The sequence below is a fragment of the Notamacropus eugenii genome, chromosome 2, assembly GCF_028372415.1.
Source record: "Notamacropus eugenii isolate mMacEug1 chromosome 2, mMacEug1.pri_v2, whole genome shotgun sequence".
Taxonomy (NCBI): Eukaryota; Metazoa; Chordata; class Mammalia; order Diprotodontia; family Macropodidae; genus Notamacropus; species Notamacropus eugenii.
This window is the reverse complement of record NC_092873.1, coordinates 460,985,043-460,999,479: the sequence shown is the minus strand read 5'-3', so window position 1 is coordinate 460,999,479 and position 14,437 is coordinate 460,985,043. Positions and strand designations below refer to the sequence as shown.

Here is a 14,437-nt window from a genome sequence, read left to right as displayed (position 1 = left end):
GTTATACCTCAAAGATACTACTGACAGTAAGATACACAAATATTCATTCAGCGTGAGCAACACTAGTAATTAATAATTAATAAATATAACAAAATAAAATATATAGAATATAACAAATACATAAAATAATATTAATAATGGCAAAAAAAGCTAGAATCAAACAATGTAACCAAAAATTGGATGAGGCAGAGAATGGTTGAATAAACTGTGGCGTATGAATGTAATAAACTTTTACTATACCCTAAGGAAAAAATGACTATAAAGAATTCGGAGAAACACAGAAATACTCAAATGAAGTAGAACAGAGTAAAGCACAGAGTCAGGAGAACTGTGTACTTTTCATGTTATCCTCCTCATTAGATCACAAGGTCCTTGAGGTCAAGGAAAGCTTTTACATCTTTTTGAATCTGGATTTTTAGCGTAGTGCCTGGCACACAGTAGGTGTTTAATAAATGTTTATTGTTGGACTGATGTACATTACTTATGATGTAAATAAGGGCACTTACTATTCCCGAACAAATAACAAAACTCAGAGCAAATAAAAAGGACAAGGCAGGTACCAGTCTATTAAAAATGTAATCGGAGGTCTGGCCAATGAAGGCCTAGTCACTCCCGCAGGCTCAATTTTGCCCTTCATGAGGAGCTGCATATAAAGTGTGTGAAGATGTTCCTTGTCTCATTCCAGTCCTGCACCTGGAACTTTGGGGAGTTGGTTTCTGGGCCTAAGTGACTAAGGGATTGCCACGGCTAGTGTGACAGTGAAAAATTCACTGACTTGATGTGGGGCAAGAAGAACTGCTAACTCAGGAAAGACTGAGCTAGAACTGAGTTCATAAAAGGGATTTCATAATTTCAAAGGGAGTTCAGAAAAGGGATCACCTGCCAATCATTTGGTCTCTTTTTCCTTCCTTTTGAGCAGTGAGGCAGAATTTCTCTGAGTTGCCAGGTAGGGAAAAGAACGGTTTCTCTAGCTCCAGCCCTAGCTTTGCCACCAATGTCTTGTGAGCACATGGTAGCTTTGTTTCTTTTGTGTTTATTTTTTCTTAGTCAGGTAAATGAGTACCCTGAGATGGAATTATCCAGAAGGTGACTGTGAAAGCCCAAGAAACTCTGAAGTGCCATCCAAACCATCAGAGGTCTTACTAACAATCAGAGGCACCTGAGCAGTCATGGATAACAACAGAGGAAGTATCTTCAGTGACATGTAGAACGGCAGTCATTGGAAGATAGTGGTACTGGTTTTCAGGATCATGATCTCTTGGGCCAGATTGAATCACCAAGTAGGAAGGCACCAGTCCTCAGAACCCAGAGGAAAGCTATCTGCCGTGGGAACTTCCTGGGGGAATCTACAAAGGGAGAATAGGATTTTCAGGGCCAGGAGCTGGGAGGTACCACATTGTCACATATGTTCTCTACATGTGTACCTCAGTAACATTTTAAGTTTGAGCCCAGTCTTCCCAGGGACCTCGTGGGTGTAAAAAGACAGTATGCCCCTGGTTGCAGATGGGTACTGTTTTATATAAACTGTTCTTGTTACACCTTTTCAGGAAATTGTTGCTGTTTTTCAGTCGTTTCACTTGTGACTGACTCTTCATGACCCCATCCGAGGTTTTCTTGACAAAGATACTGGAGTGGTTTGCCATTTCCTTCTCCAATTCATTTTACAGATCAGGAAACTGAGGCAAACAGGGTTAAGTGACTTCCACAGGGTGATACAACTAGTAAGTGTCTGAGGTTGGATTTGAACTCAGGAAGATGAATCTTCCTGATTTCATGTCCAGCTCACTATCCATTGGGCCACCTAGATGCCCTTTCTGTAAATTACCTTTCATAGAAGCTAATTGATTTCAACAGGTTAAGTAAATAATTGGGTAGTACTAATAAAGTGAAAAGTGGTGAGGTCCAGAGGCCTCTTATTTTAAATAGTTAAGGCACCTATTTTAACCCCAGAAACTAAAAAACCCTAATCTTGAGTGGAGCAGTAGTACAAGTCTCTGAATACCTGTCTAGCCAATTCGTTTAGCCAATTGCCTAAAATAGGGCGATACAAAGGTAGCATGCATCCTTTTAATTAATGAGATAAATTACAAAGGTGACAGGGAGATGTGTTATCAATCGTCACTGCTCTTCTGTAATTGATGGAGGTGGGGGGATGTACTTTGTTAGGGGTTTGCTTTTGTATATGTTGGGAAGACTCTATAGTGTCAAAACCAAAGCATTATCAATGAAATTTTCAAAAGACGCATTGTACTCCTACTTTCCTACAACTGATCTATTCTTTTCGCATATGCTGAGTAGTGATATGCTTCCATTTGTAATATTACAATGTGCAATTCATTGCAATGTTTTGGTGGTGAGGAGAGTAAAAATAGAAGGCTTTATCAACACATTCAAAGAATTTTCCTCCAATAGAGAAATAGGGGGAGAAAAAAGGAAAGGAAATGAGGGTATGGAAAAGATAAGAGTAAAGGAATCTTGTTGGGGTAGAGAGGAAACGTGAGGAACAAAGAAATGGAAGATTACTATGGAGAAAGGTGAAATACACCAGACCCATCAGTTACAATCTGACATCATTCCACAGGGTTATGGATCACACCTAATGACCATACTCTGTAAATGAAAAGTAATGTCAATGTAGCTGAATTTTATGGTTCATAACGGTTTGAGGGATTCTGTAAACCTGCCTATATGAATGTAGTGAAACAATTGCCAACAATCCCATTTCACCCCACAGAACTGGAAAGTTGGAGACAGACCTACAATCATCAAAGAATATTGTACTAATGGTATGAAAGAACAGAATTGTTACTCCGAAGTAATAGGACTTTACAAAAATTCTGAAACTGGTTAATGTTAGCACTCATACAAAAGAAACTCACTTTATGAAGAGCTCATTTGAAAAAGTCTTTTCCAAGAAAAAAAAAGACAAATAGAAAGAAATCTCATTTTGGGATATTACGTCAAAAAAAACCTCTCCTCAAATGAAATGACCATATTATACTGTAATTATACACCCAGAGCCATATAGCTACTAGGGTAAACCGTGCAGAGTATCCTGTCTTCAGCTATACCACAAGAAGCAAAAAGCTCTCCAAGAAATTTGCAAAAGTACAAACTGTAATGTGCATTTTGGTCCAAGGGCTTTCCCCTCTCCCTCCTCCTTTTTCATATCCTCATGGAACTTGGCTCCACTCTCCATCATTTGTTGGCAATGGAAACCAAAGGAGGCCTTCCAGAGCTAAGGCAGTGCCTAAATAACATTATGGAAATGAACAGAATACACCCAAGGGTCAATCTGCTTCCCCCTCACCCCAGTCATTAAAACTGAGGATCTAACGGAATAATGTTTCCTCAGACACAAAATGTCCATTTAATCAACTATTTTAGCCTAAAAGATAATATAGGTTTTAACCAAAGTAGGAAGCATCTCTACTTATTTTCCATTTGTGGGACACAGGGATCTGCAGGTAAGGAATAGCGGAAGGAAGATTTTAGGGAGGACATTTAGACATGGGAAAACTACATTATAAAAAGGTACCCCTTTTGTGGTCCCGACGAAGTAACTGTGGACTGGCACAAATAATAACTATGCGCATTTCTATGGTGCTTTAAGCTTTGCAAATCCCCGTACAGTTATTATCTCATTTGATTCTCACAACAACTGAGGTAGGTAGGAGCTATTATTATCCCCATTTTATAAATGAGAACACTAAGACAGACTGAAGTTAAGCAACTTGCCTAAAACCATATAGCTACTAAATATCTGAGGCTAGATTTGAAGTAGGTCTGCCTAACTCCAAGTCCAGCACTCCATCCATTTCGCCATCTAATAAAAAAACAAACAAACAAACTAAAACCGTATTGATTGGGACAACTGAACTCAGTTTCCCAATGTTAATAGATTTTGAGACTACTTAAAATCCACTTTCAGTAGCTCAGCACAGACTGGCGAGGAATTTCAGGTGAAAAAAAAAGTCCCAGGGAAGTCAGAACACAATGATTTGAGCAGACTCTCATTTAAATTACACAGAAAAGCCCCCCTTTCAGGCATTCCACCAAGGTCTAGTGGAAGAGAGCCAAAGAAACTAATGAATAAAAAATCAGAAAACTGGGATGAGTTTAAAAGGATAAGACTCATCCCTGGGCCTCAATGCGTTCACCTATAAAATGAGAGAGTTGACCCCTAAGATCCCTCTCCCTAGGTGACATAGTGGATAGAACCCTAGGCCTGAAATCGGGAAGAACTAAATTTAAATTTGTTCTCAGATATTTACTATCTGTGGGGCAATCAATGTCTGCTTCAGTTTCCTCACGTGTAAAAAATATGGGTGATAATAAAAGTACCTGTCTCCCAGGGTTGCTGTGAGAATCGAATAGAAAATATAGGTGCTTAGTAAATTTTCCTTTCCTTCCTTCCCTTCTAAAACAGCGATTCTTTGAAAAATCTGTCATGCCTACATCACAGGGTTGTACGTTGTGAGAACACCAAATGGCAGACATGAAAACACTTTGGAAATTGTAAAGAGTTATGATTATAGAGTTCATTTTTGCAAAGTGCTTTCCTGTTAAAAAAAAACCAAAACAACTGTGAAGCAGGTGGTGAAAGTATTCTTATCACCATTTTATAGATGATAAAAACTGAGCTTTAGGGAGCTTATGTGATTTGCTAGAGTGAACTCAAAGGTGAGCTTACGTCTTTCCCTGCTATTGTAGTACCCTCTTTCCTAGGAGTAATAGGCTCATACCAGAATATTAGCAGGAATTTGGAAGTGTGAGGAACTTCCATTGTGGGAGATTCTTCTGCCAAGGCAGATCCTAAAACCTGTCTACCAGTATTAAATTAAGTCCTGAAGAATTGCCTAAGCCCATTGCTCTGTCTAGCTTTAGAAAATTGTCAGAGAGAGGATTTGAACCTGGGTTTCCCTCATTCCAAGCCTAGCGCTCTATCTACTACATCATATTACCTCTGTTCCTAAAGCAGCAGCAGCAGCTTCACAGCACAGACTACTCAGTAAATGGCTTTAATTTCTATATCAGTACTAATAATGAGGACAGCTAGGTGGAAAAGTGGAGAGAATTCCAGGCCTGGAGTCAGGAAGAGTCATCTTTTTTAGTTCAAATCTGGCCTCAGACTCTTACTAGCTGCATGACCCTGGGCAAGTCACTTAACCATGTTTGCTTCAGTTGCCTCATCTGTAAAATAAACTGGAGAAGGAAATGGCAAACCACTCCCTTACTTTTGCCAAGAAAACTCCAAATGGAGTCACAGAGAGTCAGAAATGACTGAGAAGAACCAATGCTTCCCAGAGTGGGGTTCTCAGTGCCTAGGGCAGAGGTCTCCTATGACTTCAAAGATCCTTAAGCATTTGATCTTAGTCTTCAGATACCGGTGAAATATAAAATAAAACCTGAAAGAACACATATCCAAAGGATCACAGAGCTGGAGAGAACTCAGAGTCCAACTCCCTCATTTACTGAAGCAAAGAGAGGTTACATGAAGAGGCAGGATTTAAACCCAAGTGGTCTGACTCCAAAGCCAAAGGATTCTGTATATACAAAGAGTAGGAGTCCATTTCTGATTGAGACACTAGGTCATAAGCTGCCAGAATCCCTAACCACCTAACTAACCATTTCATAGCAGTATAGATCTAGAGCTTGAAAGTACATTTTTTCCTATGAATGCACAGAATGAAACCCATAAAATTTTAGCCTGGGAAAAGACAAAAGCGATAATCTAGTCCAGAGGTGGCCACACATGGCTCTCTAGGTCCTCAAGTGTCACCCTTTGAATGAATCCAAACTCTTCAAAGGGCCATACTTGAGGACCTAGGATTCAGTCACAGGGCTGCACTTGAAGGCCACATGTGACCTCAAGGTTGCAGTTTCCCTACCCCTGATCTAGTCCAACCCTCTCATTTTACAGATAGAGAAATTAAGACTTGATGTTGCTAGGAGACTTGCAGGCGGTCATTCAACTAGTTAGCAGAAAAACTGGTACTTGAACACAAATCTCTTGACTGTCTATCCAGTGGTCTTTCAGCATCACTGCTTCATCCATTTTTTTAGCATACTTACATAACTTCACTGTAGATTTTTAGCTCTGATTACCCACAGGCATTAATTCTTATGTGACACCCATTCATACTAAAATCACCTGCTTTGTTGACCACTCATTGTCTCCTAAGTACAGTAATGTCTCTGAAAGCCAAACATTTTATACAGAAATCTCTGTGGGCTTTTCTTTAAAACAATAACCAACTACTGCTAGAGAAACAATGTTTCTTTGGTACTGATAAGTTTTTACAAAATTTTTGCCTGTGATTTAAAACACACACACACATACACACGCTTCATACATACTTTTTCCACAGTTCCAGTCATGTACAGTACTGTACTGTATTAATTCTGTTTGCTTTCTCTCCTCCCTACCTCTGCCATCAAGTTAAACCAGTTAAGGCTGATGGCTTCTTCTCCCCCCCTCCACCTCCTCTCCCCCACAACCTGGTTTTGCTGCTTGTCTTGTTTAGGATTTGTAACCTCTTGGTAACAACAACCGACAGAAACTGGGAAAGGGTTACCAGTTTTCTGTCTCCACTTGTAGGCAAAAACACCTGACAAATCAGTTCACCTTGGTCATTATTCATCGGTCCCCACATTCATGGGGCTGCTTGGCAGGTCAGCCCGCCCCATTCCTCTACCTAAAGAAATCAGTGCTGGGAAGTGGCTTTTTAGACAGCTACTCAGCCACCCCTATGTCTCCCCAAAGCACTAGTGACTTGTGGAGCGCTCCAGTGGAACTCAAAGTTCCTTCCTTGTGGTAAATAAACAGAAGAACTGTTTACCTTCCAGAGGGCGTCTCCTTTAGGATACAAATAGCCTTGCCATGGGATGTCTGTCCTGTTTAGGGTGCTTATCTGAGGCTGGGGAATTCACAAAATGAAGCTGTTAATTAGTAGGAGGAAGAAGGAGAAAATAAAGCCTCTCAGGTGGATGAGGGAGAAACGCCTCGCTCACTTAGTCCTCAGCGGTAATAGATCCATCAACAAACATTTATTAAGCGCTTACTACGTGCCTGGAATCGTGCGAAAAGCTGAGAACACAAATCTCTCCAGCTCCCTGAGAGCTGGGCAGGCACTGAAGCATAGACTGGGGTAGGGGTGGGGGGGAACAAGGGACTAGAAGGAGACCGTACCAGAAGCAAACGTTTGGAAGTGAGTGGAATGGAGAAGAGGCAAAGAGGTACGGGACGGACGGAACATAGTAAGCCAGCCACATGAAGAGCCAACTTCCCAGCTGCCAGTCAATCAGTGTCAGGGTTCAGGAGAAGGAAGGGCTCTGGGGAAGCAGGTATCCTCAAGGCTGGGCTGGTGCGAGTGTGCCGAGAGGTTGCTGAGGTTTCCAAAAGGATGGCGCAGCCCCTACATCGAGCCCCGCAAGTCTGAAATCAAGCTTTCACCTTTTCCCTTTTCTCTCTCCCCCCCGCTCCGTGGTCGCCTGTCAGGAGCTCGGCCACCCCAGCCGTTTGCCTTCCCTGGCCCGGGAAGTCTGAGGGGTGTGTGAGCTTTGGAAGCACCACGTTGTTCCCTTTCCCCTGCAGGCCCCCGCTCCTCTAGGCTCTCTCAGTGTGCCTCTCTCTCTCCCTCCTTCATTTTCACCTTGGTAACCGTAAGATCTCCCATCTCCCCTCCCCACCCATGGGGAGACAAATCCAGTTCCCCTGCCCTTCGGCTCCGGTGCGCACCAGTCTGAGACTGGCACGCACGGGTGGGCGGCTCTCCCTACTTCCCGAGGACGCCGAGGGGGACAGTGCCCAGAGGTGTCTTCCTCTCCCAGACTCACCAGATGGCCATCCTGTCCTTGGGATAGTCCAGTCTCTCCAGGCAGCCCAAGAAATGGGGCAGCGTGTGTGCAGCGTTGCGGGCCAGGATGGTTACGAACACCGTGGGTTTCTGCAAGGGCGACTCTGGGAAAACTACCATCTCCTCCGCTGCCTCCGGGTCTTTGGGGTCTGCCTCAGCTGCGAAGCGCGCTCTCAGGCAGCTCCAGAGCGAAGCCAAAGAGAGTAAGACCAGCAGCCGAGGCCAGGCGCGAAGGGTGGCGGGGCGCTCAGCCATGTTATGCGCCCGACAAGTCCTCTGGCGAGGCTAGCACGGAGCGAGGATTCCCCGCAGTCTGAGCCGAGCGAGGAGAGCAGAGCAGCCAGACGAGACGGAGCGAGGTTGGGCAGGGAGCGAGGGGGTGGGGATGAAGGAGTGGGGGGTGCGGTTCTGCTGCGGAGCCGGAGCTGCTGCTGCTGCTACTGCTCCTTCTGTGGTTGCTGCCCCTTCGGCTGACACCGTCACCGCCACCGTTCGGTCTCACCGCAGAGAAGGCTGCAAGGGGAGAGATCGATCTGGGCTCACACACAAACTTGACACTAGCTTTATAGTGCTCTCCCACCCACCCTACCCTCCCTCTAGTCCCTGCTCAGCTGCCTGCGGCTTAGGAAATGTACAAACTCCATAACCTGCCCGAGCCCCTGGTCAGCCGAGACAGCCTCAAACAAACGTGCCTGTTTGCTTGTTTGTCCCCGGTCCTGCGGAAAGTTCCCGTTGGGCTCGGTGTGTGCGGCTGAGGTATGTGGTTTTCTCTCAGAGGTGTCCGAGAGCTCAGAGGTGTGGTTGTCTGTGCCATTAGACACCGGTGTGTACACACGCACGCGCGCACATACACACACACTCACTCACACACCCTTCCCCAAGAATGACTTTTTGTTCTCCCCGACTAGCTAAAGCACAGTCTGTTCCAGGTCTCTTTATACCTCTCTATTCTGAATGAGAATATGAACGTCTTCTCACTTGACACCATTTAACATCCGAAGGAAAGTTTCAGAAGTGGGGAGGAGCCACTCCATCTTTTCAAAACCATAGGAGCTTTTTTAAAAAAAAATCTCTACACGAAACATTTCCCATTTCTCTTACAATCTTCTTCAGTTTTATGGTACCTTCTACACGATGTTACACGTAGAAGCTGACACACCTTACCCAGCTGCTAGTGTCCTCCCAGTTACTTTGTTTTCTTTTGTATACGTGTTTATTTTTATTTCTGTATTTGTTTTCTCTTCCCCTTCCTCCTGCCCCAAAGTAAGGTTCTCGAGAGCGGGAACTATTTCATCTTTGTCTTTTTGTCCCCCAGAGCCTAGTCCAGTGCTTGTCACATGGCAGCAATTTCATGAATGCTTGCGGATTGACTATTTTCTCAAGGGAAGCTGGAGTTCAGGGGGACCAGTTGTTGTCGAGGAGGAGGCCCTCTAGTTTTATGATTTCACTGATGGCTTAGAAACTGGAGATAAGATTCCTTCTACCAATGCAGAAGAACAACCCATCTGAAGCTTAGAAAATTTTCTGGGAGGGGGCACTTAGGAGCTAAAGTACTTGTCCATGATAACGGTGTATGTCAGAGGAAGGATCTAAAGGCAGAGCTTCTTCACTCCAAAGCCAGCTCTCTATGAGATTGTCTGTGTAATCAGTAGAATCAAAAAATCATAGAGCTGGAATTAACCTTTATGATCATCTAGTTCAGCTCTAATAAAATGAAGACCTAGTATGTCATGCTTTAGTACAGTCTATCACTCATTCTTGAAAATGAGCTTCCCTATCTGTTATGGTACATTATCAAAGATAAGAGCAAAATATATGTTCCTCTGTCTTTATTTGCTTTATTCCTAGTAAATCTTTACTAATATTTGCTGAGTTATGGGGATGGTGGATGTATTACTATAAGATAGATCATAGAATGTTAGAATTAGAAGAATTATCTTGTACAACTCCTTCCTTTTTTACACATAAGGAAACTGAGACCCACATAGGTGAATGATTTGCATATTATGCAATAGTTACATAATTTTATACATATCATCATACCTCCATAATAATAGTTATGCAAAAACTTAGAAGAACTTCAAGGAAGCATTCATAAACAGTGCATAGAATAGAAGGAAGTTGGGAGGGAAACAGCAAAGTTGGATAATTCTTTGGAAATAACATGATGGATGTATAATTTACTTAAAAACAAGATACATATAACAGAGATATGTACCTAATCCTTTTTTTTTTATTCTTTGTATATAAATACTCATGTTTGCTGATAAATTTGCTTGCTAAGTTTAGGATGACAAAAAATTAAAATAAATGTTTGCTGAGTCTATTTTTTAAATATATGGTGAGAAATTAGGCATAATGAAAAGAACACTGGACTTTGAAGCCAAAAGATCTAGGCTTATTCCTGGGTCTGTCATTTACTAGCTACCTGAGCGTTTAAATAAGTCTCTGCTGTCTCCTCAGCAGTGAAGCAGAGGTTGGATAACATGATCTCTTAGTTTCTTTCAGAGGCAACTTTTAGATAGAGGGCTGTCCCTGAAGTCAGGAAAACATACAAGTCCAGCTTCTGACATATGCTGCTTATGTGATCCTGGGCAAACACCTAACCTCTCAGTGGTCTAAATAGCTCTCTAAGACCACATAAGGTGCAGAAAAGGTGTCACTCTGCACTGACAGAGTTTCCTTACTTGGAATTTCCCTATCCAAATGGAATCACAGGTCCAGTCCAGTGAAAGATGAATAATTTAGTATATGAAACAAATCCACAACCCATGTATTTTGGTTCCCTCTAGCTCTAAAACTCTGGAGTATAATGTTACAGTCACACTTGTATAATATGACTTTTATACTTTTATGAATCTATGCGTTCAATGGGAATTCTCCCTCTACCAACACGAATCACATAGCCTACCAGTGCTTCCTTACCACAATGAGGTTCTTGTCCATATTTACTCATAAATCCTCCATGAAGGATTTACCCAATGCTCTGGAGGTCTTTCAGGTCTCTTACCATCATTTGGGTACCATGCCAACACTGAGATCATCCATCTCTTATCCTTCCCTGTCATTAAATGACTGGCCTGCTTCCTTTACTGTCCTTATATTTTCTTGAATAAGTGAGGCAAGTCAATTCACTTCTTGGGGTCTCAGTTTCCTTATCTGTGAAAGGGAGGAATTAGGCAAGACAATTTTCTAGCTCTAACATTCTGTGATCTGTTGTTGTTTGTTGTTATTCAGTTGTGTCCAACTCTTCATGATCCCATGGACCACAGCACAACAGGTCCTACACCCACCTATCCTTAGTGACTTTCCTCTATACACCAAGACTCAAAACCTGGACTTATCTGCAAATGTCTAATTAGTTGCTACATTATGCTGATTCTGCATTCATGACACTTCTTGTAATCATCCCCTTCTTTTCACTCGTAACTACTCAATGAGAAAATTTAATAGCCTTCTAAATGATCTCTCAAATGCCAAACTCTCTCTGCTCTAATCCATTCCTCATAAAGCAGTCAAAATGACCTTTTTAAGATGCAGATCTATCTATGACATACTCTTACTGAAATCTTTAGTGGTTCTTGATTGTCTCCAATACTCTCATCCTCTAAAGGACCTCAGATGTCTCTAGGTGGTCATTCCTTCCAGTGATGCAGATTGAAATCCACTCATGGCTTCCCATTCTCTATTATTACACTTCTCCATGTCCTGTTATATATTTGCTAAAGGGAATATACTTAGTATGCTGGGATTCTTCCTCCTATTCTTTTGACATTGTCCAATAGGACATGCAAACTGTCTGTCAGTTATCCCTTTTTCTTACCACATGACCAAACCACCTTCTTTTTTGAACATGTGTTTTTGATGACATGCTTGATACTACTTCTATATTCCTAAGTGTCTTTTCATTGCCATTGGGGTGACTTCTGATTTCGATTCTTCTGAGATTCCAAGCACCTTGACTCAGAGTCATACACTCTATGAGACAAAGAAAAATGTAAAAGTTTTCAATCCTATGGGAAACAAAACCTACATCTGCAGTGATCATGGCAGAATGACAAAAAATGGGCCAGGAGATGTCAAAAAATAATACAGTTTTTAGGTTGTCTATAAATATTAAGAAAGTCTAGTGGATAGAAGTTGAGCCTTAACATCAGGAAAACCTGGACTCAGGTTTTTCCTCTGACACAGACTAGTTTATGGCCTGGATAAGGTACTGCCCAGGGACTACATCCTCTATTTAAGGAAGGTACCGAGGGCAGTCCTGTTATCTATTCCCACATGACTTACTTCTAGACTTCATCATCTGAATCTCATTATCCTACAAGAGCACTTCAAGAAGGAAACTCATGTGTCCTCAGTGCCCACTGCTCCTGAGGCCCCTCCTCCCTCTTATTGGAGAGGGTAGAGAATGGATATGGAGAACTCCCCACAGATCTTCCATTTAAAGAGGGCACCAAGAGCAGCCATCCCATCCCTTCCTCTTTTCAACTTCTTCCCCCTTTAGACTGTGAGCTCCTTGAGGGTTGAAAATGTCTTTTGTCTTTCTTTGTATCACCAGAGCTTAGCCTAATGCCTGGTGCATAAACGGCACTTAATACATGTTTATTTACTGACTTAACCTCAGTGATCCAGAGGACTCTAAGTCTGTTAAGTTGCAGAGGTGTCATACAGAATTAGTGGAGAAAACAGTAAAATTATAGATCCAATCTCTATCGCTTTAAACAGTATCTTAGCTGTTGGTACCTAAAATGAGCTCTTTCTCCAATGACCAACTAGAGGATATGCTTCCAGAGGAGGGGGTTCTTACCAATACTGCCCTCTATAGGAAGCCTTTCCCAGTCCCTTTTCATTCTAGTGCTTCCTTCAGTTGATCATTTCCTTATCCTGTGTAGTGGTTTATTTGTATACGTCTCTCCCATTAGATTATGAGCTCCTGAGTGCAGGGACTGTCTTTTGACTTTCTTTGTATCTCAAACTCCTATTACAATGCCTGACGTATAGTGGGCACTTAATAGATGCTTATTGACTAATCTTGACCGTCTTACATTTCAGATAAGTAGAAGGATGATTTCTTAAAAAAGAAAACAAGAAATGGCATAATTCATTTTTTTTCCATTTTGTACAGGATAAAATATAAATTTCTTAGTGTAGCATTTAAATTCCTCCAAAGTCTGAATTATCTGACCTTTTCAATCATATTTCACATTATTCTGTATCCTATATTCTGTGTCCAAGTAAGATTTGACTATTAGATGCTTCCTTAAAATCAATATGCTATCTTTTTGGCTCATCCTTCCTCCACACCACCCCCACCCCCATGCCTAGAATGAACTGTTTCCTCATATTTCCTTCTTGCAATCCTTCTCTTCCTTCAAAACTCTGCTCAGGTGCCAATTACTATGCTTAACCTTTCCATTATATATGTTGTATCTCCTTCCCAGTAGATTATAAATTTCTTGCAAACAAGGACTATATGATTTTCTATCTCCCAGGACCAAGCACAATACCTTGTATGTAACTTGTAAGTTGATGAAGATGGGGATGATGCTCCTGCTGATGATTCTGAGACTTGGTCTCCTTATCTTGTTCAGGTTAGAAGTGAAGGGGCCACTTATGCTCCATATCACTACACTCAGCATAGAAGCTTTGATCTGCTCTGTTTCTGACATGGGCTGATTTGGTCTTCATTAGGCAGCCTGGTTCCCCCTTCTCCCAGGGGCTTACATGTTAGTTCTGGATTTGTTCCTGTACCAGATTGGCTTTGACACTACTGCAGCCCAAGCTCAAATGATTTACCAACCGCAGCCTTCCCAGTGGCAGGGATTAAAGTTCTGTGTCATTTTGGCCAGCAACACATATAGTAGATGCTTAAGAAATATTTGTTGAAGGTTTGTTGACTTTAATCCTACTTGATTCTAAAGCAATTTACAAAATTATGAAATGAGAGAAGAAATATAAACTAAAATTGGGGAAAGAACAGCCAATGGAGTAAATTTTATTAGTACATTAAATAAATTCACAGCTAACGTGTTTCAGAAGGTTATTTACTTTAGGAGTAAACAGTGTAGCATATACAAACTGTAAGGGTACTTATCCCAACTCCCATTTGGATTCTCAGGTGCCTCAGTTCAAGATTATATCTCTCCATCAAAGTTCTAGGAGTACCCCTGAGAGGTGGAAGTATTTCTTTTACTCTTTTCTTTTTAATTTACGAAATAAAACAAGATTTTCGTAACATAATTTTTAAAAAAACATTGCACATGAAACTGCAAATTTATTCCATACAATTTGCTATTCCTTTTTAAGTCGTTGTGTAGAATTCTTTTTTCCTTTTTTTTCTTCCCCCCAAAATCATTAGGCACACATATATATGTAGTATTTCTAATGCTTTTAGCTTGTGCTCTCATTCCAAAGTGTTCTCCATAATGATTATGGACTATCAATCATTTAAGCAGATTCAATTAGCTTCTAGGTAGGAGAATTTACTAATAAAGTAAAGAGTTGGTACAAAACATCCCCCTAAAGTTCCTTGCCATACTTTCTCACCACTACAATACAGAGTCCAGGAGAAAGTG

General features: G+C 41.6%; 1 protein-coding gene across 1 annotated transcript in view; it reads right to left on the bottom strand.

The window, feature by feature from the left end:
- The window catches only part of COLGALT2 (collagen beta(1-O)galactosyltransferase 2), a 138,639-nt gene extending 129,943 nt beyond the window's left edge, over positions 1–8,696 (bottom strand). Inside the window, exons 1-2 of the mRNA XM_072648410.1 lie at positions 8,552–8,696; positions 7,840–8,372 (exon numbers count right to left, since the gene is read on the bottom strand). Of these exons, the coding sequence (XP_072504511.1) occupies positions 7,840–8,114 (275 nt within the window). The 5' untranslated portion in view covers positions 8,115–8,372; positions 8,552–8,696. The remainder of the gene's footprint in view (positions 1–7,839; positions 8,373–8,551) is intronic.
- Between the last annotated feature and the right edge of the window lie 5,741 nt (positions 8,697–14,437).